The sequence below is a fragment of the Gouania willdenowi genome, chromosome 6, assembly GCF_900634775.1.
Source record: "Gouania willdenowi chromosome 6, fGouWil2.1, whole genome shotgun sequence".
Taxonomy (NCBI): domain Eukaryota; kingdom Metazoa; phylum Chordata; class Actinopteri; order Blenniiformes; family Gobiesocidae; genus Gouania; species Gouania willdenowi.
Genome location: NC_041049.1, coordinates 67,125,112 through 67,152,480, shown reverse-complemented (window position 1 = coordinate 67,152,480; position 27,369 = coordinate 67,125,112). Strand labels below are relative to the sequence as shown.

The following is a 27,369-nucleotide window of genomic DNA, read 5'->3' as shown; positions in this document are numbered from 1 at the left end:
ATTTATGTAAACTTATTTATCAGAAACTCTACTCTACACCAATATTTATTACTCTTAAAATGTTAGTGATTTTATTCTTCATTCTTTTAACCTAAATTACACTATGAAATCACAATATATATATATCAATTGGATCAAATAGTAACTTCATGTATTTTGACCAAAATGTCTCAAGACAAACAAATTGAAAAGGCCAAACTCTTTGGCTGTAGAGTTAACTTAAATTTGGGTCAAAAGTCATAAAAACATAGAATCAGCCTGTGTACTTTAACATGACCTACATTCCAACTTAAATACTTGCTTTTAGGAGCTTTTAACTTTAAAATAAACCATAATAAATCTGAAGTCACTCACCAACAACTACCACTGCATTGTCTGAGTGTCCAAACACACAGGTGTGATAAATGTTCAATCAGAGCTTAGACCCAATACTTATGTTGGGGCTCCATCTAGTGTCTAATTGTTGAACTACACCTATACCTGACCTAAGGTGTACTGGACAGAACAGGTGAGAAGTGAGAGAAGGTTGAGTGTGTTGGCAGAGGTGTTTTCTTCTGGAGTATTGGAGCGTTTGAAGTTCCATTTGTTCTTTTCTTCATTTTTGGAAAACCAATAAGACCCTTAAAACTAGTTTAAATATGATGAGCACACTTAAACAGGGCTGAAAATCCAGTAAGGCATAAAAAATGAGAAAACATTTTTCTGAGATAAGGTTATCATAAGAGCCTTAAAACAAGTTATGAAATATGAAAAAATAAAATAAGAATAAAACATTTGTAAGAAAATATAAAACCCATTTATTCAACTCAGACATTTTTAAAGATACCAGACATACACATTATAACATTTAAATGACTCCACAACCATGCACAATTAACAAGTAGGTATGTTCTTGTTCTTCTTTTCACGTTAAAAGTTTCATTGAGTTTTCTTATTCCAAAGAAAATAAAAATACACACAAAAAAATCTAATTCACTTCTTACTACAGCTTACTGAACTACAGACATGGGCAACTTGGGTCCCAAATGTAAATGCACAAAATAACCCCAAAAACACACGGAATGGCAGAAAAATATACAAGAAATTTGAATAAATAAAGAGAAAACAGCAAAAATAAATAAAATTACTGTAATACTAGATTACAAATATATATATATATATATACATAAAATGACTAAACACATAGAAGATGACTACAATAAAAAACGTAAAAAATATTTACAAAAAAACACAGAAAAATACTAAAAAATGACACCAAAACCCCACAATACAACTAAATATACAGGATCACAGAAAAATATTTTTAAAAAAAGACAACATGGAATGGCAGACACATACACAAAATATGACAAAAGTGTGAAAAGAAAATTGCTTAAATACACAAAAAAAAGCAAAAATATACAAAATGACACCAAAAATACATAAAATTACTCTAAAACCCACAAAATTACTACAATAAATAACTAAGAAAAAAAACAAAACTACACTAAATAGGTTAAAAAAAAAGACCCCAAAATGACAACAAAAATACACAAAGTGACTCCTAAAACATAAAACAACAAAATTCAGAATGATAAAAATATACAAAATGATAACGAAAACACACAAAATTACTCCAAAAACACTCCGAAAACAACAACAAAACATCACATTTTCACACAAAATAAATGTACAAGGAGCTTCCAGCACATGGTGGATGTTTCCTCCATCCAGTGAAAGTTCTCCACTGTACAGAAAGCCCACCACAGCCTTCAGACCAGTGATGGAGACACCGATTAACTCCACCTGCAGACAAACAGCAACAAGTCCAGATGAATTCCCAAAGCCTTTTTAAATCCATGATGATGAAAAACTAAATTTACACTGAGAATAAAAGGAGAACACAGCAACATGTCCAGGTCAGAAAAAGTCAGAACATTACGTCAGATTAGGGCTGCACGATTATGGCCAAAATAATTATCACAATTATTTATCATTTTAGGGAAAACGACTTTTTAATTTACTATTTTTAACAAACAATATGTGAACAGTTTAGAGTCCAAAAAAAAGCTTTAAACAAGAATATTGATAAATACTAAAATGTACCCAAGAATTTGCCAAAATGAACTATTGCCTAACTATAATTATACTGTTAGAGTGCAACTCCTTCAAAAACAATCACAGCGTATAAAGAGAAAGTTAAGAACATTAAGCTTAAGCTACAGGTTTTTAGCCAGAAACACTAGCGTGTCAACATTTTCTGGCTTGAGTGTCCGCTGGATTAAAGAATGAATTAATAATACTAATTAATTAGGTACTTATGTCAATCAACTCATGGGGGCGTGTCCACACGTTCAACACAAGCACCCCACCTAAAAAAAAAATAAAATCCCTAAAACTAGTTTTATATCCATCCGAGGTCGCATTTTAAACATAAAAATTGCAGACAAACAGGTGAATTTAATTGTGGAGACCAAAATCATAATCATGATTAAAATTTGATTAATTGTGCAGCCTTACATCAGAAACTTTTATGTTTTTACCACACAGATTTTTTATTTATGAACATGTCGTCCACCTGCATCTACGACTGAAAACTACTTTTGTTCATACACAGAATCCTCCTCTCCTGACTATAGACTTCTGTTATAAAAGCGTCTCTTTCCTTCTTCGTAACCTCATTCTGCTGCTCCTCCCTCATGCCCACGGTGAACATGGCGTGGAAGTACGGGCTAAACACAGCTAGCAGAGCACGGTGTGCGGGGACTCGCTCTTCTTCTGCAACCAGAGCCACGTTGCAGAATCTACCGCCCTACCTCTGCTCGTTGAGCCCCTGCAGCATCTCAGCAGCCTGGTCCGTCCACTGAACAGTTTTCTGAGAAAACACGTATGTTTATAATGATAGTGAAATGTGAAAGTCATAAAATGTAAAACAAATACATCATAAAAAAAATCTAGAACCCATCCGAGGGGAAGAACCAAACGTTTTGTGAGGAAAAGGAAAGTCTTTAATCCGTTTTTGTCTATAGACTGACAGAATATTGTGTGTGTCGAGGCAGTTTGAGTGAGTTGTGCATCAGCAACAGTGCAGACTTGCTGACAACACAATGAGAAGTTCATTACAGTGGTTGAGTCTACAGCAGATAAAGGCATTTTTAGCCTTGGGGATGGAGAGTAGTGGGCGGAGCTTATCAATGACGCAAAAGTGTCATTCTCCTCAAATGGACGTGCTGAGGTGGCTGGTGACGTGGTGACGTATCGATCATTTCCTGTTTACGCTCTACCGCTGCTTGCAGCGCTCTACTCCTGTGTTCTGCTAACGCTAATCAAACTTGTTGTCATTGATATTTTAGCCTTGAAAACACTTGTTTTAATTTTTTACCGTACAGTTAAACGTACAAAGGTTAAGTAAAAAGCAATCTCTCCTCTTAGAGGCAGTGTAATCTCCTTTAAACTTCCTTTTGTCCTTAGCTTAGCTTAGCTTAAATTTAGCACCTATGGCTTCTCTCTCCTCCCCTCCGCTCTCCTGCCCGGTGTGTCAGATGTTTAGTTACTCCTCGTCCTCCTTTAGGGACAATGATAGTTGCATAAAGTGTAGCGTACTGTTTGATATGGAGGCGAGGATCAACAATCTGGAGAAGCGGTTCCGCACCCCTGATACCAAAACCTAGCAAGCAGGACCTAGCCGGTGCGGACCGTGCTAGCTCTAGCTTAGCTTCCCCCCCGGCCAGCAATGACTGGGTTACTGTCCGTGGTAAGCATAGTCGAAGGTCAAAAAGCCGCTCGGGACACCACCATGTTCACGTCTCAAACAGGTTCTCCCCCCTCCGTGAGGACAACACACTCACCGGGGAACAAACTCTGATAATTGGCGACTCCATAGTGAGAAACGTGAAGCTAGCGAAGTCAGCGGGCATCGTGAGGTGCATCCCAGGGGCCAGAGCGGGCGACATAAAATCAAATCTAAAGTTGCTGGCAAAGAGTAACCGTAAGTTTGATAGGATAGTCCACCATGTCGGCACTAATGACTCCCGACGTCGTCAGTCGGAAGCAACCAAAGTGAACATTGAATGAGTTTGTGCTTATGCTAAAACAATGTCGGACTCTGTAATTTTCTCTGGTCCCATACCAAATCTGACCAGTGATGACATGTATAGCCTCATGTCATCATTTAACCGCTGGCTATCGAGGTGGTGTCCAGAAAACGAGGTGGGCTTCATTGATAATTGGAGATCCTTCTGGGGAAAACCGAACCTGATAGGAAGAGATGGAATCCACCCTACTTTGGAGGGAGCATCTCTACTATCAGAAAACATGGCACAGTCACTGTTATGACATCTCATGAATGAGACCATGTTACAGAGGGGGAGTCCTCCACGTCCCTCTGCGCTTGCCTTAGGACAGTTTCCCTCCCATTGCTATTACGATAGCTGTGTTCATCGCCATGACAACTGTTGTGATGGTGGTGAATATTATTTTATGGAGACGGTGTCTGTCCCCCGACCCAAATTTCACAATGACTTAAACATAAAAATCAAATAAAAGAGGTATCAATTATAAAAATCTGAAAAAAATTAAAATCTCAAATATAGAAACACCAAAACATAAAACCATTAAATGTGCTCTATTAAATATTAGATCACTGAGATCCAAATCTCTACTAGTAAATGACCTTATCTCAGAAAATAACTTTGATTTATTCTGTTTAACTGAAACATGGCTGTATCAAGATGAATATGTTAGTTTAAATGAAGCCACTCCTCCCAGTCATTTAAATACTCATATGCCACGAGACATAGGCCGTGGAGGTGGTGTAGCAGCTATTTATCATTCCTCTCTCCTAATCTATCCTAAACCAAAGGCCAGTTACACTTCCTTTGAAAGCCTGGTTCTAAATTTATCTCATACCGAATCAAAAACCTGCCAGCCAGTCTTATTTGTGATAATTTACCGTCCTCCAGGCCCTTATTCTGAATTTCTATCAGAATTCTCTGAGTTTATATCAAACTTAGTCCTCAGTTCTGATAAAATACTGATAGTAGGAGATTTTAATATCCATGTTGACAAAGATAGTGATAGCCTGAGCTCAGCCTTTATGTCCCTAATAGACTCAGTTGGCTTTTTTCAAACTATTAATGAAGCTACTCATCGTTTAAATCATACTCTTGATCTTGTTCTAACATATGGCCTTGATATTAATGAACTAAAAGTCTACCCTGAAAATCCTCTTACTATCAGATCACTTTTTAATATCTTTTAACATTATCCTAGAGCAGAGGTCTTCAACAGGGGGTCCGCGGAGGTACTGCAGGGGGGTCGCGAAAGTTTTGGTTGATTAGACATTTTTTTATATTCCCCCGCAATTTTTTCAATAAATTGAAATGTCTTTAAATACACATTAACATGAATCCAACACACTGTAGTGAACAGATAAATGGAGGCAGAAGATGTCTTTCAGTCAGCAATGCACACGTTCAGCGACACACAGGAGCTCTTTCAAGCTGGGCACTGGTTCATTCACCTGTCCCATCATACATTACAGTAGTGACTAATGTATGCCATCCATAGCTGGTTTGAGGATTCACTGCCCATACTACATGTAAGTGTCGTTGAAATTACTTTGCACTTAAAGACATTATTAATTTTTGTTTCAAAGGCTAAATATTTTTTGTTGAAAATTATTATAATTTATACTGTAACAATATGTTGTATTTTCTAATAAGATACATTTATTTAGCTATGAAGTAAAATTTTATTTATTTTGTGATGCACCCTTTATTATCGCGAGGTTTTAGTTTAGTATAAGAGGCTGAGACCTGCATTCACCCGGAAATGCAAGAGACTTTGATTGAGCAACCTGCAGCAGCGAGGACAGCTGCACATGAATGCACAAGACTGTTAAGACTATCTGCCCAAGAACCTCCGGAGTGACAGGCGGCCACGAGTTTTCACGGCGTTCATTCACCCAAGTAAAGCGCCCGTCTTTGAGAAGCCGTGCCTGTGTCGTCATTTCGGAGCCACAGTGAAAACTCTCCAGCCCAGCGCCGGTGAGAAGCTTGTAAAGACGACAGCAGATGCCGTGGGCGAAGGTACCGTGGTGCAACAGTAGAAGGCGCCATTACCAAAGCTCGTGTCACACAAGCAACCAAGCAAGCCATCAGTGAAGTTATTAAGAATGAGTGAAGTGGAAATGAAGAAAGGACAGTGCTAAAGGAAAATAAGAGTGGTTTAAGTCAAGTTTAAAAGTCCACTATAAGTTCCTATAGCTTATTTGTGAAAAGTTAATTTATTTCTACTGTACCTCAAAGTGATGCATCATTGAATTATGAAGAGTTTGTGCATTTTGTTTAGGGTGAAAACTGCATCTTAAGTTTAAAAAAAAAAAAAATATATATATATAAAAATAAAAAAAAAAAAAAGAAAGAAAAAGGTTCATAAATTACAAATAAGCTAATTTGAAGAAGTAATTTAAAATTAAAGAACAGTGTGTTGACTTACATTTAACCAACTTTAAAAATGAGTGACAAAGATAAAGAAGAGGCCTATACTGTGCCACTTACTGAAGTTGCAGAACAACAAACTGTTCGTAAAGGTGAAAGAGTAAGAACACTAACTGAAAAGGGTAAAGCCCTTCAAGCGGATAAGCTTAAAAGCCTTCAACACAAGTATGCAGTTGTTTTTGAAAAATGGAGATATGAAGCAAGATTGAGCAAAGTGATGTTTAGAAAGGAAGCCTCTGAAAGTGATCTTAAAGATTTGATTAACAATGTAATCGGCACTTGCAAAGATGTGCAAATCGTTTATGACCAGATTCGTCAAATACAGTCTCCTGAAGCAGACATAAGGCGTAAAGTCGATGCATGCACGTCACTTTCCGCATTTATAGTTAAAAAGGCTGAGAAATGGTTAGAAGGAGACATTGAGGACGATGAAGAGCCGTGGCCAGATGTTGGGTCATGCTTAGGATCTGAAAGTTCTAAATCTAGGTCAAAATCACAAAGATCCAAAGGTAGTTCAGGACAATCACACTCTCCAACAATCAAAAGAATGGAAGCAGAAGCTGAAGCAGCTGCATCTAAAGAAATATTAGCAATAATGGAAGAGCAAGAAAATCAAACAGCTGAGCTACAGAAACTGGAACGTGAAAATTTGGAAAGGCAGCAAGCAATGGAAGAACAGCGTAGAAAGATCGCACGCTTGGAAGAAGTAAAAAAATTGAACGCTGCCAAAGCTCGCGTAAAGGTCTATGATGAAGCTGAAAGTACTGCTGAAAGTCAAAGTCTGTTACACAGTATTAAAGCAGTGAGTGAAACTCAAGCAACGCCCATCATACAAGCAAAGGCCACAAGTCAACCACTCAAAGCATCAACTCCACCATTCATCCCTCAAACCACACAAGTTCAAGCAGTCGTAACCCAACCACAGCCAAATTCTGATCTAGTTGGCATACTAGCAGAAGCAATAAGTGCAAATCGTCTTCCAACTCCAGAACCTGCATTGTTCACGGGAGACCCACTAAAGTTCAAAGACTGGCAGTTGTCATTTGAAACCTTGATTGAAAGAAAGAACATTCCCAAGAATGAGAGACTTTACTATCTCAGGAAATATCTCGGTGGACCTGCAAAAAGATCAGTTGAAGGATTTCTCCTAGTAGGTACAGATGAAGCGTACGATTCAGCTTGGAAATTGCTAGAAAAGCGTTTTGGAGATCTATTTATTATAGGAAAATGTTTCAGAGACAGGCTTCACGGTTGGCCTAAAATAAGTTACAAAGAGGGCAGCGAGTTGAGGGAATTTGCTGACTTTCTTGTAAGCTGCGAAGCTGCAATACCACACATTAAAACATTAGAAGTTCTAAATGATTGTATGGAAATTCAGAGACTCTTGTTGAAACTTCCAGATTGGTTGACCACAAGGTGGAACCGCACCGCCATGAAAATAAGACAAACAAATAATGGAGAGTATCCATCTTTCCATGTGTTTGTGGAGTTTGTGTCCATGGAAGCTGACTTAGCGTGCGATCCCATAGCCTCAATGCAAGCACTTAAAAGTTTGGACACGAATAAACCCAGACATTCACGCAGTCAAGTCATTCACGCAAAAACGCTAACAACAAGCTCAGGTCACACAAATACAATAATTTGTCTCTTCTGCGAAAGGAATGGTCATACACTTGATAAATGTTTCAAGTTCACAGAAAAACCAGTTCAAGATCGTGTCAAATTTGTACAGACAGAAAGGCTGTGTTTTGGATGTTTAAAGACTGGACATCATTCAAAGAAATGCAATAAAAGGAGCACATGTGATAAATGTCAAAGAAAGCATCCTACATGTCTGCATGACGACAAGTTCATGGAACATAAAAGGACAGCACCTGCAAAGAGTGAGCATAACTCTCAAGACAAAGACACAAAGGAAGAAGATAAATTGTCAACTGCAATCTCTAACAGGGTAACTCAACAAATCTCAAGCACGTTAACATCCTCTATACTACCTGTCTGGGTCTCATCCACAAACTACCCAGATAAAGAAGTTTTAGTGTATGCGCTCCTTGACTCACAGAGCGATACATCCTTCATTTTGGATGAAGTAGCCCAAGAGCTCAACACGGATAAAAGTAAAGCCAGTCTGCGGCTATCAACTATGTCCACCAAGTCAACAGTCATACCATGTGAGAAGCTGGTAAACCTTCAAGTCAGAGGATATAAGTGTGGAAAGAAGATCATATTACCGCCAGTTTTTACAAGAGAGTTTATCCCAGTCAATAGGTCACATATCCCGACATTTGAAACCGCTTTAAAGTGGCCCCATTTGGAAAGGCTAGCAGATAAGTTACCACCAATGCTCGAATGTGAAGTTGGTTTGCTTATCGGCTATAACTGTCAACAAGCCCTTCTACCAAGAGAAGTTCTCGCAGGCAAAGAAAACCAACCCTATGCACAGCTAACTGATCTTGGCTGGAGCATAGTCGGTTGCTCATCTCAAGTCCAAAATCACAATGATGTCATCGGCACAAGTCACAGAATCATTGTGCGTGAAGTAACTCCTGTGTCGCAGCCAGCAGTTGAACTCAAGCAAGAAGTGCACTTTGTATGCAGAACTCAAGTAAAGGAAGTCAGTCCGATTGATGTGATAAAGGCTCTGGAATCTGATTTCTCTGAACACGCTACAGACGACAATCCAATCTCTCAGGAAGACATTTTGTTCATGTCAAAGGTGACTAAAGGCATTAGACAAAAGGAAAACGGTCACTACGAACTCCCACTACCATTCAAAACAGACAATCCGAATCTCCCAAACAATAAAAAATACGCTGAACACAGATTGTCTTCATTGAAACGTAGACTCACAAAGGATGAGAAATATTACAAGGATTATGCCAAATTCATGGATGACATCATAACCCGCGGAGATGCAGAAAAGGCTCCAGTACAAGAGCTGGACAACAAGACGGCTTGGTACATCCCTCACCATGGGGTTTACCACCCCCATAAGCCAGAAAAGATTCGTGTGGTTTTTGACTGTTCTGCCCGCTTCCATGAAACATCTCTCAACGATCACCTTCTGACTGGACCAGACCTCACCAATGCACTGGTCGGAGTGTTATGCCGATTCAGAATGGGTCCCATCGCTTTCATGTGTGACGTGGAGAGAATGTTCCACCAATTCCATGTTGTCAAGGAACATCAGGACTACCTGAGATTTCTCTGGTGGGACAAAGGCGATTTGAACTCCGAGCCTTCAGTTTACAGGATGAAAGTACACCTTTTCGGGGCAGCTTCCTCTCCCGGATGTTGTAACTTCGGACTCAAACATCTCGCATCTCAAGGCAAAGACAAGTTCAGCAAGGAGACTGTCAAGTTCATCCAAAGAGGCTTTTACGTTGACGATGGACTTGCTAGCGTAACGTCAACAGCCGAAGCCATAAAGTTGGTCAAAGAGTCAAGAGAACTTTGCAAGACAGGTCAACTCCATTTGCATAAGTTTGTGTCAAACAATAAAGAAGTGCTCGAGGCAATTCCCCAAGAAGAACAAGTTCAAACCAGAGACCACGACATGGCCCTTGGAGAACCCCATATTGAACGTGCACTCGGGGTACAATGGTGTATTGAGGCAGATGAATTCCAATTCAGAGTCCAAGTCAAAGACAACCCGTTGACAAGGAGAGGGGTGCTCTCGACAGTTGCATCAGTCTATGACCCCCTTGGGTTCGTCGCCCCGTTCATATTGATTGGAAAACAAATACTCCAGACGTTGTGCAAAGACAAAGTCAATTGGGACGACAATCTCCCGGACCACATCTTACCACGGTGGGAAGCATGGTTGAGGGACCTGCCTCAACTGGCAGCTCTGAAGATTCCACGAAGCTACTCACGAGACTTCAATGTTGCACAGTATGAATTACATAACTTCTCAGATGCAAGCCTCGAAGGTTATGGTGCATGTTCATACCTCAGAACAATAGGTAAAGAAGGACATATCAGTTGTACACTCGTCATGGGTAAAGCGAGAGTTACACCCACTAAACAAACAACCATTCCAAGACTCGAATTGTCATCGGCCGTGACTTCTGTCCGCAACGCAGATGTGATCAAACGAGAACTGGAAATCAAAAATCTCAAAGAATATTATTGGTCTGATTCACAAGTTGTATTGGCATACATATGCAACGATGCCAAAAGATTCCACACATTCGTTGCTAATCGAATCCAACGAATAAGACAAAGCACAAGTCCTGAAAAATGGCAGCACGTCAGCTCAGAAAAAAACCCGGCTGATCATGCCTCAAGAGGTCTAAGCGCAATTCAGCTGAAAGAATCAAACTGGTTAAAGGGCCCTGATTTCCTTTGGAAACGAGATCTTCCAGTTAAAGAGGAAATGGTGGGAGAGATCGAAGAAATGGATCCTGAACTCCGTAAATGTCACACGCACACTATGCAGTCAAAGGAAGCAAACCCAGTGCTAGAGCGTTTAAAGAAGTTTTCCAATTGGTCAAGAGCAGTAAAGGCCATCGCTAGACTCAAAGGGTTCATCAAAGAATATAAAGGAATCCAACAAAGAACAAACAAAGTCACAGATCTTGAAAAGAGAAAGGATGCAGAAATGTTTATCATCAAGCTAGTGCAAAGAGAAGCCTTCCCTGAGGAAATACAGAAAATCAGATCTCAAAAGGAAAATTCTCTACATAAGCACGACAGACTAAACGGCTGAACGTTTTCCTGGACAAGTTAGATGTTCTCAGGGTGGGAGGAAGATTATCCCAATCAGCCTTACACTATGACGTAAAACATCCCGCAATTCTTCCCAAAGAATCTCACGTGTCAGCCCTACTCGTTAAACACTACCATGAGCGTGTGCATCACCAAGGAAGAGGGATGACTACGAATGAATTGCGTGCAAATGGGATATGGATCTTAGGATGTGGAAATGTTGTTTCTTCGCACATCTACCACTGTGTTAAGTGTAGAAAATACAGAAAGGCTACAAATGTCCAACAGATGGCTGATTTGCCAGAAGTAAGAACAGAAACAGCTCCTCCTTTTACCTACTGTGGTGTCGACTGCTTCGGCCCTTTCATAGTAAAGGAAGGAAGAAAAGAAGTTAAAAGATATGGATTGTTGTTCACATGTCTATGTTCGCGAGCTGTGCATATTGAAACACTCGATGACTTATCAACAGATGCCTTTATGAATGCCCTTCGAACTCTGATCGCCATAAGAGGTCCTGTCCGACAGTTGAGGTGCGACCAAGGGACAAACTTTGTGGGTGCTAAAAGAGAATTAGCAGAGTTAATGAAAGAGATGGATCAAGAACCACAAAGAGCCATGGGTTGCGAATTTGTGATGAACGTGCCATCAGCAAGCCACATGGGAGGCATCTGGGAACGCCAAATTCGAACAGTACGGAGCATACTAACAGCAATGCTTGACAAGTCCTCAAACAGACTCGACACAACTAGTCTAAGAACACTTTTTTATGAGACAATGGCAATTATCAATAGCAGACCATTAAGTGTTGAGTATCTTAATGATCCCATGGGTCCAGAACCACTAACTCCCAGTCACATATTGACGATGAAATCTTCCGTTATTCTTCCCCCTCCAGGACAGTTTTGCAACGAAGACTTGTACTTGCGCAAAAGATGGAGAAAGGTACAGTTTCTAGCAAATGAATTTTGGCAAAGATGGAGGCGAGAATATCTGTTGAATCTCCAACAGCGACAGAAATGGCAAAAAGTTTCAAGAAACCTTCAAGTAAATGATATTGTTATACTACAGGATGACAACGCTCCAAGATGTAAATGGAAACTAGCTCGAGTGATAGAAACTTTGGAAAGCACGGACGGCAAAGTTCGAAAAGTTAAACTGAAGACCAGTGAGACCACCTTTGACAATAGGAAACCAATAACGAGACTAATATACCTTGAAAGACCTATTCACAAAGTCGTGACTCTACTTGAGGCTGACACACAGGAAAATAGATTTAGACTCTAACCAGGACACTTCTTAGAAAATCACACTGAAAGGAAATGAGTGATTTTAGTGGGAGTGTAAGTGTCGTTGAAATTACTTTGCACTTAAAGACATTATTAATTTCTGTTTTAAAGGCTAAATATTTTTTGTTGAAAATTATTATAATTTATACTGTAACAATATGTTGTATTTTCTAATAAGATACATTTATTTAGCTATGAAGTAAAATTTTATTTATTTTGTGATGCACCCTTTATTATCGCGAGGTTTTAGTTTAGTATAAGAGGCTGAGACCTGCATTCACCCGGAAATGCAAGAGACTTTGATTGAGCAACCTGCAGCAGCGAGGACAGCTGCACATGAATGCACAAGACTGTTAAGACTATCTGCCCAAGAACCTCCGGAGTGACAGGCGGCCACGAGTTTTCACGGCGTTCATTCACCCAAGTAAAGCGCCCGTCTTTGAGAAGCCGTGCCTGTGTCGTCATTTCGGAGCCACACTACATGTATGTTTAAAATTAAAACATGAATCTGTCAATTATGTTAATAGTTCAGTATTGTATGCAAGATAACAGGTATGTTTATGCATGCCAGTGGCACTAACAAGCATCAATAATTTTCGTTTCCACATTTATGTTGAACAAAAATGTCCATTTGAACAGATTTTATGCAAAATGTTGTTACATGCAATTTGACAGACATTGTTGATCTTAGCAGGTATCAGTTTATTATGTTATGTTATGTTTATGAATGGCAGTGGCATGGCCACCCTACTCACTGTACCTTGCACATGTTTAAACTAAAAACAAGAATATATAAACCTGTGTGTTATTTGAATATCTTAGTATTGAATGCACAATAGTACATTTATACATGGCACTATAGGACCAGTTTAATATAAAACACAATTTTATACAATATATATAAGTAGGGGGTCCCCGCTCCATCTCTCCATCAGTTTGGGGGTCTTTGGCCTGGAAAACGTTGAAGACCCCTGTCCTAGAGGATCTCGCACTGTGCAATAAAATTTTTCAAACTATTAATGAAGCTACTCATCGTTTAAATCATACTCTTGATCTTGTTCCAACATATGGCCTTGATATTAATGAACTAAAAGTCTACCCTGAAAATCCTCTGCTATCAGATCACTTTTTAATATCTTTTAACATTATCCTAGAGGATCTCGCACTGTGCAATAAAATAGTTACGAGTAGAAATCTGTCCAATAGTGCTGTGGCTAAATTTAAAGAGGCCATTCCTGCTGCCTTAAACTCAGTGCACCATCCAATAAATAACTATGATATTAATTATAACCCCTCTCAACTGGATCTGCTTGTCGATAGCTCTGCTAGTCTACTAAAATCCACCTTGGACTCAATTGCCCCATTGAGGGAAAAAATTATTAAACGTCAGAGGAAAGCTCCGTGGTTTAGCTCTAAAACTCGCACACTCAAAAAAACAACCCGTAAATTAGAGAGAATGTGGCGCTCCAATAAAACAGAGGAGTCACGAATACTCTGGCAAGAAAGCCATAGTAAATACATGACAGCCTTACGACATACTCGATCTACATACTACTCCTCACTAATTGAAGAAAATAAAAATAATCCGAGGTACCTTTTCAGCACTGTAGCCAGGCTAACACAAAGTCAGAGCTCTATTGAGCCCATGATTCCTCTAGCCCTCAGCTGTGAGGACTTTATGACATTTTTTAACGATAAAATTCAGAAGATTAGAGATAAAATTAGCCACTCCCTGCCTTCACCTGGGCCTGCTGTACCTTTAAATGTAAATAGGCCAAACCTAAACTGTTTCACGCACATAGGACTTCAGGAACTTAACTCTATTATTTCATCCTCCAAACCATCGACCTGCCTTTCAGATCCGATCCCAACTAAGCTGTTTAAAGAAGTTGTTCCCCTGGTCTGCCCATCTTTGTTGGAGACAATAAATATATCCCTATCAATAGGCTACGTGCCACAGTCCTTTAAAGTAGCTGTAATCAAACCCCTTCTCAAAAAACCTACTCTTGATTCCAGCACTTTAGCAAACTACAGGCCTATATCTAATCTTCCTTTTATTTCAAAGATTCTTGAGAAAGTTGTGGCGGCTCAGCTCTGTGACTTCCTTCAAAACAACAGCCTGTTCGAGGACTTCCAGTCAGGTTTTAGAGCTCAACACAGCACAGAGACTGCTTTAGTTAAAGTAACTAATGATCAACTCTGGGCTTCAGATGAAGGACGACTCTCAGTGCTGGTTTTATTAGATCTTAGTGCAGCTTTTGACACTATAGATCACTTTATTCTACTAGAGAGACTAGAGGAATTACTTGGAATCACAGGGACTGCCCTAAACTGGTTTAAGTCCTACCTATCTGACAGGTACCAGTTTGTACACGTGAATAATAAGTCTTCTGTGTACACTAAAGCAAGCTACGGGGTTCCTCAGGGCTCTGTGCTAGGTCCAATCCTCTTCTGTATCTAAATGATCCCCCTTGGTAATGTTATGAGAAGGTAGCAGTTATGGCAGGTCAGCAGAAAGCAGGGGTTAGTTACTCTAACAGTTTGATATGTTTCAATGCCTAAATAGAGAAGCGGTGAGGTCGTGGTTACCCTACCTGGGTCCACTGCTTGTGTCGGGGGTCATATCTGTGCAGCAGGTCACAGGCCGCACCTCCTCCGTTGTCTCTAGAGGAGCTTCCTCCTGCTGTGAAAATAAACCCTCCCAGCACCGCCAGGCTGTGGTGGCTCCGCTGGGCCGGGAGCTCCGCTTCCACCTCCCAGCATCCCGTTCCCTCGTCCAGTCTGCAAACGTTGGCGCTCAGCTCCTGTCCACGTTCAGACACCTGACAGCACAGAACACTCACAGTTCATACTAACTCCTTGGAGTTAATGTTCTTTTCTTTAGTTTTGCTTAAAGCAGAGGTGTCAAACACACCCCACGCGGCCCAGCGACCCAGCTAATGAGCCTAGGCCCCCACCCAAGCACCTCACCTGAACTCAGGAACACCTGCTAGGCCCCCACCAAGTACTCTCTCTACATCTAAGGACAGGAAAGCTTTATGAGGGTTTTTTTCTATATCTAAATGTTCAGTATCCTTCTTACCTTATGGAATCCCTCACGTTCCACAATAAATACGTTTTGAGCTAAATGTTGATATAAATGATTTCAAAGACATTTCTGACACCAACTAGTTATTGAGTAATTATTTATTCAGCTTTGGACCATGATCTAAAGTGCATTCATGTGATGGGTTGTGTATCTAGCTCCACAAGTTTTAGGCTGTGTTAGAAATGGCATACCAACATACTACTCATGACATTTTTTAAGTATGCACAGTGGGCACACTAACATACACAACAGCTCCATGATGCATTGCTAGCAGAACGTAAAATAGTCCTGGGACCAGCTGCAAGCTAAAAGTCAAACATCCCCTTTTCAAAACAAAAGCATCTCTTCTTATCGTCCATTAGTTTTTAACTCTTTTGTAAATAATGCTCTTGTTTTGAAGTTAACCGGAGGTTTAGTCAGTAGCACTATGAAGGATCTCTAGGTTTCTACAAGTTTTATGGATCAAATGAGCAAAAGTTGATATTCTACTTGGTCACTTTCTCACTTAAAATGTTTTTAGAACTTTAAAAGGTGGAGAATTAACAGAGATATATAGCCTTAGTGTGCTTCATGTTTTTTTTTGTAGGTTCAAAATGCATCTTGGGAAACTTGGAAGTATACTTCAGTGGGAACGGTTATCATCCTAATCATACTTATAGTATATATTAGACAGTATATACTCATTGAGTGTGTAGTGTTTAGAACATAGTGTGGCATTTCAAACCTTAATGGTTTCTCGTCTCCCCAGCTGACGTCAATTAACCTCAGCAGTTAATCATTATGAATTAGGACGGGTACAGCCAACTGCAAGTCTTCTAATTAAACTTTGAATAATATAATTTTGCAGCTAAGGAGAGTTTTGAGGAATCTTGATAAATATGGCTCAAATATTTCTCCACAGTGAAAATGATAACGAGCACCTCTCCTCCGACGAGCAGCAGCCCCTCCACCCCTCCTCTTAGTGCGTTGCGTCCGCTCTGTAGGAGTGGTTGGGCGCTGACTGTGGCGTGGTATCCCATCGCCTCCTCCACCAGGGCCTCACAGCCCACCTCCTCTGGCAGCAGGGCTTGCATCGTTGGCAGGATCCGGCTCACCAGGTCTCCCACGGGCATCAGGGGGAACCTCACGAGGGAGAGAAGCTTCTGTGTGTGAGGAGCTCGTTGGGGCGTCTGGCTGAGCCACTGCAGGGCGGTCTGTAGCAGCGCCTGCTCGCTGTCGTGCTGAACCTGAGCAAGGAATGGTTGAGTTACAATATGTAGTAAAACTTAAATATTGTCTAAGACAGGCCTGCACAACTGGCGGCCCGGGGGCCACATGCAGCCTTCAAATTAGTTTTGTGCGGCCCCCCAAAGTTAAAATTACTCCAAAAACACCTACAAATGTGGAAAAATACACAAAAAAGGCAATGAAAACACACAAAAGTAACAGAAAAATTTACATTACCATGACAAAAAAACAAAAGTGAATCCAAAAACAACAAAAATGCACAAGATGACTCATAACACACAAAAAGGCAAAAACACAAAAAAAATTTCAAAAACACAAAAATACAACAAAAATACACAAAACAACACAAAATGACTTAAAAAAAAACAAAATGAGAAAAATATACAAAATGACAAACTGACAACAAAAACTAGACAAAAAAGAGACAAAAATGTACAAAGTGACTACAAAAAAATAGTTAAAATGAGAGTGAGATATGCAAAAGGACAACAACAATAGACAAACCCTTTGTTCTTTCCTGTATCAATGCTCAGATTGGTCATTATTCTAAATTCTGTCATTAATGTTGATCGTGTGGCCCTTGGATCAGTCAATTACATTTTTGTGGCCCTCACTGTGATAAAAGTTGCCCATTTCTAGTCTAAGAGATCTAGTCATTTCTACTTGCTGCTCATAACAGCAGATTTGTCCCTACATGGTGGTTTTACCTGCTCACTGGAGAGGTAGGAGGTGAGCTTGTACAGGGAGATGCTCTGCAAGAAATCAGGACTGAAGGAGAGCGTGGAGAAGCGAGCGAGGATGAAGCGATCAATAAAGGCGTCGAGCCTCTCCAGGCTGTAGTGCAGAGCCAGCTCCTGCAGGTACAGGTAGTTCTCCTCGTTCACCTCGCTCTCCAGATACTGGCAGCAGAAGTCCACGGCACGCCACACCTGAGCACCACCCAAAGCGTACGCATCAACCTCACCGTGCCGCACGTTCTGCATGCATTCAAACTGTGTCACTGTCCTATCAAGGTTGGAGCCAATCATAATTGTATAATTGTAATCGGAATTGAACATGGGTAATTTAAAACGTAATTGTAACAAAAATAAATGTAATTGAACCCAACCCTGCAAGATTTATTATTACAAATAAACAAAAGTAATTAGTAACTTTTACTTTGAGTACTATTTAATTGAGCAATGTTTTATGTGTACTTGAGTATTTAATGTATGACTTACTTGTACCCGAGTAAAAATTAACAGTACTTCTAATTGAGTAAAATATACCAGTACTCTTTACACCTCTGGTCTCCAGTACTATTATCCATATAAATATATCTACTTGGGACAAAAACTGTTCCTGACAGGCACTCCTCTGCACCTATCATGGGCGGAGCAATAAGGTACCATATTTGGTATAGAGCACACCACTGTATGGGCCAGCCCCCACGATCCAAGAAAATCCTTATATTCCTGGTAAGATCCACAAACAGGCTTGTTTTTCCCCACTTAGACACCGCCCTGGGCGTATCAGCGCTCTGTCATATTGGTCACATCCTTAATGTTAAATGAAAAAAAGAGCAGCCTATATGATCCAGGTATAATATCCAATTTATATAAGATATGATTACATTTATACAAAAACACACCAGGTTATAATGTGAAAGTGATATAAAATGTATTTTCCCCAAGGGTAGCTCACCATTTCCCTAAATCTGTGCCTATTATCAACACTTTGTTGACTATAATTGGGTGAATAATGAATTATTAAGTCTGTTGCGTCAGCTTGTACTCCAAACATGCAGGACTGGGGCCCTCCAGGGTTAAGTTTAGACACCCCAGATTTAATAGTTCTAAGTCTGATACTTATTATCAGCGGCTAAAATCATTCTTTTGCACAATAATGAGACACAAATTGATCCAAAATGCTGGAAATTCTTTAGGTCTTCTTCAGATGTATTTTAATTTGCTGTTTTATGCACTAGTGGCTGTGGCTCTGATGATGACCCCCCCATCCACCCACCCTTTCTCTGTTAACACCTTACCTGCAGGAGATGAGCAGCTTCCAGCACATGGTGGATGTTTCCTCCATCCAGTGAAAGTTCTCCACTGTACAGAAAGCCCACCACAGCCTTCAGACCAGTGATGGAGACACCGATTAACTCCACCTGCAGACAAACTGCAAAAAGTCCGGATGAATTCCCAAAGCCTTTTTAAATCCATGATGATGAAAAACAACATTTACACTGAGAATAAAAGGAGAACACAGCAACATGTCCAGGTCAGAAAAAGTCAGAACACTACGTCAGATTAGGGCTGCACGATTATGGCCAAAAAAATTATCACAATTATTTATCATTTTAGGGAAAACGACTGTATCTTTAATTTACTATTTTTTAACAAACAATATGTGAACAGTTTAGAGTCCAAAAAAAAGCTTTAAACAAGAATATTGATAAATACTAAAATGTACCCAAGAATTTGCCAAAATGAATTATTGCCTAACTATAATTATACTGTTAGAGTGAAACTCCTTCAAAAACAATCACAGCGTATAAAGAGAAAGTTAAGAACATTAAGCTTAAGCTACAGGTTTTTAGCCAGAAACACTAGCGTGTCAACATTTTCTGGCTTGAGTGTCCGCTGGATTAAAGAATGAATTAATAATACTAATTAATTAGGTACTTATGTCAATCAACTCATGGGGGCGTGTCCACACGTTCAACACAAGCACCCCACCTAAAAAAAAAAATCCCGAAAACTAGTTTTATATCCATCCGAGGTCGCATTTTAAACATAAAAATTGCAGACAAAAAGGTTAATTTAATCGTGGAGGCCAAAATCATAATCATGATTAAAATTTGATTAATTGTGCAGCCTTATGTCAAAAACTGTTATGTTTTTACCACACAGATTCTTTATTTATGAACATGTCGTCCACCTGCATCTACGACTGAAAACTACTTTTGTTCAGACAGAATCCTCCTCTCCTGACTACAGACTTCTGTTATAAAAGCGTCTCTTTCCTTCGTCGTTACCTCATTCTGCTGCTCCTCCCTCATGCCCACGGTGAACATGGCGTGGAAGTACGGGCTAAACACGGCTAGCAGAGCACGGTGTGCCGGGACTCGCTCTTCTTCTGCAACCAGAGCCACGTCGCAGAATCTACCGCCCTGCCTCTGCTCGTTGAGCCCCTGCAGCATCTCAGCAGCCTGGTCCGTCCACTGAACAGTTTTCTGAGAAAACACGTATGTTTATAATGATAGTGAATTGTGAAAGTCATAAAACGTCACTCAACGTTTTAAGGCCAAGCTTGATAACTGGATGGAATGAGGGTATTTCATTATCCTCCTTTCCTTTATTATACTTTATTACAGCCCGATGGATAAAAATGTCCAACAGGAACATATTTACTCCTGACTAATCTTTGAATCCAAGATGAAAAAAAAAAAAAAAAAGAGTTTTTCTCACTGACCTTTGATGATTCACTGACCCACTCGGGACGACTACCCAAAATCTGTTTGTCCATTTTGTCCCGTCGGTTTGGTATCACCTAAACAACAAACAATGATAATGAAGATAGTGTCCTTATCACTTCTTTGCATATTTCATTCTTCAACAGATCCCCACAGACAGTGGTAACAAACTCTGTATTTTCCGAACAGCACCTAAGTCTGCTTTGATAATGAAAACTCTTCTCTTAATCCAAATATCTGAAAAATTATATATTCACTGATTTACTGAATGGATGAAGGAAAAAAGTTGATTATTGGCAAGGAAAATACTAGAAGGCATATTTGTCGTGAACTACTGCAATATTTTTATTTAATAAGAGAGTAACGCCTCCCATTTACTGTTCTTCAGACTGATGAAAGACAAATATTTAATACAAAAAAAAAAACAACAATTGTTACAAAAGTATTTTAATATAAATGCTGGTTGAACTGCAATGCTGGTCTTTGTGGAACTTTTTTCCTAAAAAATTACCAAATCACTTTGAAGGTAGCATCATTGTATTATCTCGCCAGTACGCTCCTAATCATAGGAAATGGTAAAAATGCATAATAAACACAGACAAAATGTATAGAATGACACTTCAAAAGCTTCAATTAAAGTGTCAGTATAGAAGCAGGTATATTAAGCTTTAACATTAAGAAAATGTACAGGATTTGGTCATTAACTTATTAAACAATTAAACATGATTTACATGATTTTATTCATCAAACCATTCAATAATATTAATAATAATAAAAAGTATGACTCAAAACAAATAATGAAAATAATTTTCAATTTACAAAAATAAAACTTGGTGAAAACGGTTTGTTTTTATAGGTTTTGTCTGTATTTGTAGGAGGAAACGAATGTGTGATGCTTTCAGAATATTTTTTTTTTTAATTTTTTTTTTTACTTGAGTTATTTATAATTAGGTTAAATTCATTCACCTGAAATTTTTGGTGTTGATTTCACAACTACTAGTTTATGTACGACAAACTTGGCACAGTCTTATAATATACTATCTTTTTTATTTTGTAAACTCAATGTAATCATGTGTTTTGAAATAACCTGAACTGATGGGATTTTATTTTTAACCCAAAGCTAATGATAGTGAATGAATCATCATATTGTTCATGATTTTGATATTTTAGAATTAGAGGAAATACGTTGTTTTCTGGTGTTCTGTTGCTCTTTAGAGACATATTATTGTCCCATATGGTTTCTATTTGGTTTACCTGGGAATACAAAGTCAGTAAAACAGCTTTTAGCGGAATAAAAACACAAATTACATTTATGTCTAAAGAACAGCTGCTTACCTCTCAGTGAGCAGCATCTCCTGTTAGCACACAACACCAAGCCTCCGCATGTATCACCTCTGAATAACAATAAAGTATCATCTTTAATCTCCGACACTGTAGAATAATAACCCTGTAAAATCACATGTACACCATTCTGCTACGGTGACATTACAAAGATATTATTCAGTCTGAAAAACCTTGTAAACAGCGTTAGCATGTCACGTCCCACCGGCCGGAATATTTAGAACAAATGCACCTCCGTTTCCATTTTCCAAAATAAAGTCCCTAGCATTGACAGGAAGCACCACAGGCTGTCCAGAACGCTGTAAATGTATGTTTATGCAAAAAAACACGTAAAAAAATGAACCTCACTCAAACATGATGGATATAGTTTTTCTTGATTTTATTGTAAAATATATGAAAAACCTTGTTTCTTTTATTCTGAAGTCCTCGCGGATGTACTTTAATTTGTTTTTACAAAAACATAATCACATGCAAAAATTACACACTGTACTTATATTATACATTCCAGGAGAAAAACAAAGAATAGTATGCAACACAATTTATGATTATTTAAAAATAAAATAAAATAAATGACAACCGACATGGAGTAATGATCGAAATATTTCTAGGCTGCGTCCGAATATTCCCTCCTATCTCCTTTCCTATCCACTTTCCTAGGAGAGGAGATAGGAAAAGGTGGTCACGTTTTTTTGACGATCAGACGCACTTCCACTAGGTGACGTAATAAATCTACTGCCACACTTCCTTTCCTCAGAAAATTCAAACTAACTTTTATCATGGCCACCACTTATACACTTCCGGGGATTAAAGAACAGTGATTGGTCGCAATCATCTTGGTTATTTACAAGTGACTCGCAACTCTCGCTCAACGGGCGACAATTAACTGTAAACTCTCGGCCAATAGGCGAGCAGTAACCGTTAACTCTCGACCAATGAGCGGTCAGCATGAGACAAATGTCAGTTGAGCTTTCATCTTCTCAATATATAAACAAACTCTTAGGAATAGATGTTAGTGTTCACAATCTGGAGACAGATCACCAACACATCTCTATCACAAACACATTTAAAGACGTTTTTAACGCAGCTTCAAGATAGTTTGTCACATAATGGGCATTCTATCTTTCCTGGGTTTTAGCCGACTGGCTCGAAACTTGGGCGACTGTCGTCGAAAGTGGAAAAAGAAGAAGCAGAAACTCCGCTCCAGGAAAGAGACCTTCACTAAGGCTGAGACAGAGAGAGGGGCCCTGGAAGTCCCACTAAAACACGCCCCCAACCAGGTGGAGGTGGACGTGGAGATCCACCCCAGACCGAAGGGCGAGACGGAGTTGGAGAAGCTGTCAGCGAAGGAGAGCCTGGTGACCGAGACCCCCACCGTGAAGGTTCCTGCCAATGGAGAACCCGTGGAGGACGTTTCCACCATTGAGCCGATTCCTCGGACACACAGCGGGAGGGAAAGTGCTGGCGTGTGTGACTCTGAACCTGTAAAGCCTGACTTTAAGGTTCCCGTGGAGCCAGAGCTCAAAGCTCAGCCCAACGCTCCACAGAACGACGGCACCGCTCGTCTCCACCACTTTGTCTCCAACATGGTCATCAAGCCTGTGTCCTGCGTTCACTGTGGAAAGAAGATCAAGTTTTTAAAGCGGTCCATGAAGTGCAGTGACTGTAAAGTGGTGTCCCACCTACAATGTAGGGAGCGCTGCCCCCTGCCCTGCACCCCCAACCCCATTGGCTGCCCGCTTAAGGTCGGAGAGGGGTGTGTGTATGACGTACTGGCAGATTACGCCCCTGACTCCTCCCCCAGTATTCCTCCTCTGGTGATTAGCTGCGTTAGTGAGATTGAGCAGCGAGGCCTGTGTGAGGCCGGACTCTACCGTCTGTCAGGTTCCTACGTCCAAGTGAAAGACCTGAAGGAGGAGTTCCTCCTCACTAACATGGTTCCCGTCCTCAGTGAGGTGAAAAACATCAACACCGTGACGGGGCTCCTCAAGGACTTCCTAAGGAACCTGAAGGAGCCGCTGCTCACGTTCCGCTTGACCCAGGCCTTCATGGACGCAGCAGAGGTTTCTGATGAGGAGAACAGCTTCTCTCTGCTGTACCAGAGCATCAGTGACCTGCCCAAAGCCAACAGAGACACGCTGGCCTTCCTGGTTCTGCATCTGCAGCGAGTGGCTGAAAGCCTAGAAACCAGGATGGACATTCACAACCTGGCCCTTGTTTTTGGTCCGACAATCGTGGGCCACGCCGTCCCCAACCCAGACCTCGTGACCATCATGTGGGACACCAAGCGTCAGATCAAGGTGATGGAGCACCTACTGACCATGCCCAGTAATTACTGGGACCAGTTTGTGACGGAGCAGCGGTGACAAAGTACCCCAGACTGTAGTCCGAAATATTTTAATTAATTGTGTTGAAAGGCTTCATTCTTATATGTACATATATAGTTGTTTATAACATATTATATTATAGTTGTTTTATTTTGAAAAACCCAGCTGTTTGTATCTCTATTGCTTTTCTTTCTATATTGGTTGTGCTTTTATTGTGATGGTGTTTCAGCTCGTGTGTCAGTAGTTGAAGAACAGAACTTTTGACTATTTCCTAAATGTTTGTGCTTTTATTAAATGTTTTAACGCCCACCACGTGGACAACTTTGAAATCCTTGTCTGTCTTTAATTTGTCATAGTTTGACGTGTTTGTACTTTGAGAAGTGTGTGTATTTATAAATATATATTGTTTAAATATGATGAGCACAATTACACTGCAGTGAAAATACAGTAAGGCATGAAAAACATCCACATTTTGAGGTAAGGCATACAAATTGAATTATTGATAATCATAAAAGCCTTAAAACGAGTTTAAATATGATGAGCACACTTAAACTGGGGTTAAAATGCAGTAAGTCATGAAAAATTAGAAAAATGTGACAAACTGAAATTTCAAAAAGCATAAAAATTTTGTTTGAATATTTTTTTTCTAAAAAAAGGCTATCATAAGAACTTTAAAAAAATTAAATATGATTTGTAAACTTAAACTAGGGTGAGAATCCAGTAAAGCATGATAAATGTGATAAACACATTTCAGAGGTAAGGCTATAGTAACAAAAGAAAATTCAAAAATGTTGGATTTTTTTTCTGAGATAAGGCAATCATAAGTGTCAAGCTTATTTTCTACAATGCTTGTTGTCCAGCTTAAAAGGACATGGATGGAACACAAGTAAGACACGAGGTCAACTCAGCTTTTAAAAGTTTATTCAGTTTTGTTGCAGGTTTTGTAGCAGCTTGAAAACCTTAAAGAAAAGGGTGAAAAAGAAGAATGAGCTCTATTCAAAAGTTTTTAAGCAAATTAACCACCTGAACTTTTGCCATTTTAAATAATTTATTCATTAATTTTTTGCTTTTCAATGTTTAAGCCAACCTACAATGTTTGACTATTTCTATTTGTAAAATTAAATCATGTGCTTTGGTGTATGAATTTCAACCGTTTTAATCAAAGTCTAAGTTTTTAACAATGTATTTTACCCATAAACCTTTTTATTCATTTTAGTATTTATGTAAACTTATTTATCAGAAACTCTACACCAATATTTATTACTCTTAAAATGTTAGTGATTTTATTCTTCATTCTTTTAACCTAAATTACACTATGAAATCACAATATATATATATATATATATATATATATATATATCAATTGGATCAAATAGTAACTTCATGTATTTTGACTAAAATGTCTCAAGACAAAAAAATTGAAAAGGCCAAACACTTTGGCTGTAGAGTTAACTTAAATTTGGGTCAAAAGTCATAAAAACATGGAATCAGCCTGTGTACTTTAACATGACCTACATTCCAACTTAAATACTTGCTTTTAGGAGCTTTTAACTTTAAAATAAACCATAATAAATCTGAAGACACTCACCAACAACTACCACTGCATTGTCTGAGTGTCCAAACACACAGGTGTGATAAATGTTCAATCAGAGCTTAAACCCAATACTTATGTTGGGGCTCCATCTAGTGTCTAATTGTTGAACTACACCTATACCTGACCTAAGGTGTACTGGACAGAACAGGTGAGAAGTGAGAGAAGGTTGAGTGTGTTGGCAGAGGTGTTTTCTTCTGGAGTATTGGAGCGTTTGGAGTGCCATTTGTTCTTTTCTTCATTTTTGGAAAACCAATAAGACCCTTAAAACCAGTTTAAATATGATGAGCACACTTAAACAGGGGTGAAAATCCAGTAAGGCATGAAAAATGAGAAAACATTTTTCTGAGATAAGGCTATCATAAGATCCTTAAAACAAGTTATGAAATATGAAAAAATAAAATAAGCCATTTATTCAACTCAGACATTTTTAAAGATACCAGACATACACATTATAACATTTAAAAACTCCACAACCATGCAAAATTAACAAGTATTTACGTTCTTGTTCTTCTTTTCACGTTAAAAGTTTCATTGAGTTTTCTTATTCCAAAGAAAATAAAAATACACACAAAAAATCTAATTCACTTCTTACTACAGCTTACTGAACTACAGACATGGGCAACTTGGGTCCCAAATGTAAATGCACAAAAGAACCCCAAAAACACACGAAATGGCAGAAAAATATACAAGAAATTTGAATTAATAAAGAGAAAACAGCAAAAATAAATAAAATTACTGTAATACTAGATTACAAATATATATATACATATATACACATAGAAGATGACTAAATAATGTAAAAAATATTTCCAAAAAAACACAGAAAATACTAAAAAATGACACCAAAACCACAAAAAACACACAAAATGATTCATGTAAAACAAAACAACTAAATATACAGGATCACAGAAAAATATTTAAAAAAAGACAACATGGAATGGCAGACACATACACAAAATATGACAAAAGTCTGAAAAGAAAATTGCTTAAATACACAGAAAACAGCAAAAATCAACAAAATGACTCCAAAAACATCAAGGATTAACAAAACATCAAAATTACATAAAATTACTCTAAAAACCCAAAAAATTCCTACAATAAATAACTGAAGAAATAAACAAAACTACACTAAATAGGTTAAAAAAAACAACCCAAAATGACAACAAAAACACACAAAATGACTCTTAAAACATAAAACAACAAAATGCAGAATGACAAAAATATACAAAAGGATAACGAAAACACACAAAATTACTCCAAAAACAACAACAAAACATCACATTTTCACACAAAATAAATGTACAAGGAAATAAACACACATTAAAAAATAAACTAAATTGTTCCGAGGTTACAATTAAATGATTGTAAATACATGGCCAAAAATCAATGGAAGGAAAATGTATAAACGTATTTAAACCAAATAAAATACTCCGAAAAAAGATAAATATTTATAATTTTTTTTACAATTTATTGTTATTGATTATTTATAAATTTGCATTCTCCTGATAATTTCCATTTAATTCAATGATAAATTACCGTTATCTATGACACATATACACTACTACAAAATTGTAATGAAAATATATTTAAACATTTATGTAACATACATGTATAACTTGACTGTAAAAGCCCTATTTTGCAATAATAATAATAATAATAATAATAATAATAATAATGACGATATATATAAAATTTAATTTGCGGTAATTTTGTGGGATTATTTGGCAGAAGTTGCGTTTGTGACAAATGTTGATTAGATAATACAGCAATGACGTAATGATGAGCACAGAAAATTTGCGAGCTTCCTCTATATTCATATTCTGCGTAGTTTTCTATAATTTCTACATTTAGAGGGACCTAAGT

General features: G+C 38.6%; 2 protein-coding genes and 1 pseudogene across 2 annotated transcripts in view; 1 reads left to right on the top strand and 2 right to left on the bottom strand.

Moving 5' to 3' along the window:
• The window catches only part of klhl36 (kelch-like family member 36), a 56,797-nt gene extending 35,176 nt beyond the window's left edge, over nucleotides 1–21,621 (bottom strand). Inside the window, exon 1 of the mRNA XM_028448492.1 lies at nucleotides 21,583–21,621. The gene's annotated coding sequence lies outside the window, so the exon portion shown is untranslated. The remainder of the gene's footprint in view (nucleotides 1–21,582) is intronic.
• On the bottom strand, nucleotides 1,649–21,719 carry LOC114464378 (kelch-like protein 36). Its single transcript, XM_028448494.1, has 9 exons — nucleotides 21,583–21,719; nucleotides 20,247–20,324; nucleotides 19,810–20,007; nucleotides 18,817–18,939; nucleotides 17,498–17,719; nucleotides 16,484–16,789; nucleotides 15,070–15,297; nucleotides 2,657–2,854; nucleotides 1,649–1,785 (listed from the first exon to the last, which is right to left on the bottom strand). The coding sequence occupies exons 2-8, from the start codon at nucleotides 20,298–20,300 to the stop codon at nucleotides 2,792–2,794; spliced, it is 1,194 nt and encodes a 397-aa protein (XP_028304295.1). The 5' UTR covers nucleotides 20,301–20,324; nucleotides 21,583–21,719; the 3' UTR covers nucleotides 1,649–1,785; nucleotides 2,657–2,791.
• An 878-nt stretch (nucleotides 21,720–22,597) lies between these two features.
• On the top strand, nucleotides 22,598–24,009 carry LOC114465448 (rac GTPase-activating protein 1 pseudogene; annotated as a pseudogene).
• The last annotated feature ends 3,360 nt before the right edge of the window (nucleotides 24,010–27,369 follow it).

Bases quoted from the DNA above. Each gene is read 5' to 3' on its own strand.
- LOC114464378 (XM_028448494.1), bottom strand. From the start codon at position 20,300: ATGGACAAACAGATTTTGGGTAGTCGTCCCGAGTGGGTCAGTGAATCA. The intron at 18,940-19,809 runs GTAACGACGAAG...GTTTGTCTGCAG, and splicing joins GGGAGGAGCAGCAGAATGAG to GTGGAGTTAATCGGTGTCTC. The intron at 15,298-16,483 runs GTGCTCGTTATC...CTGTGCTGTCAG, and splicing joins TGCTGCTCGTCGGAGGAGAG to GTGTCTGAACGTGGACAGGA.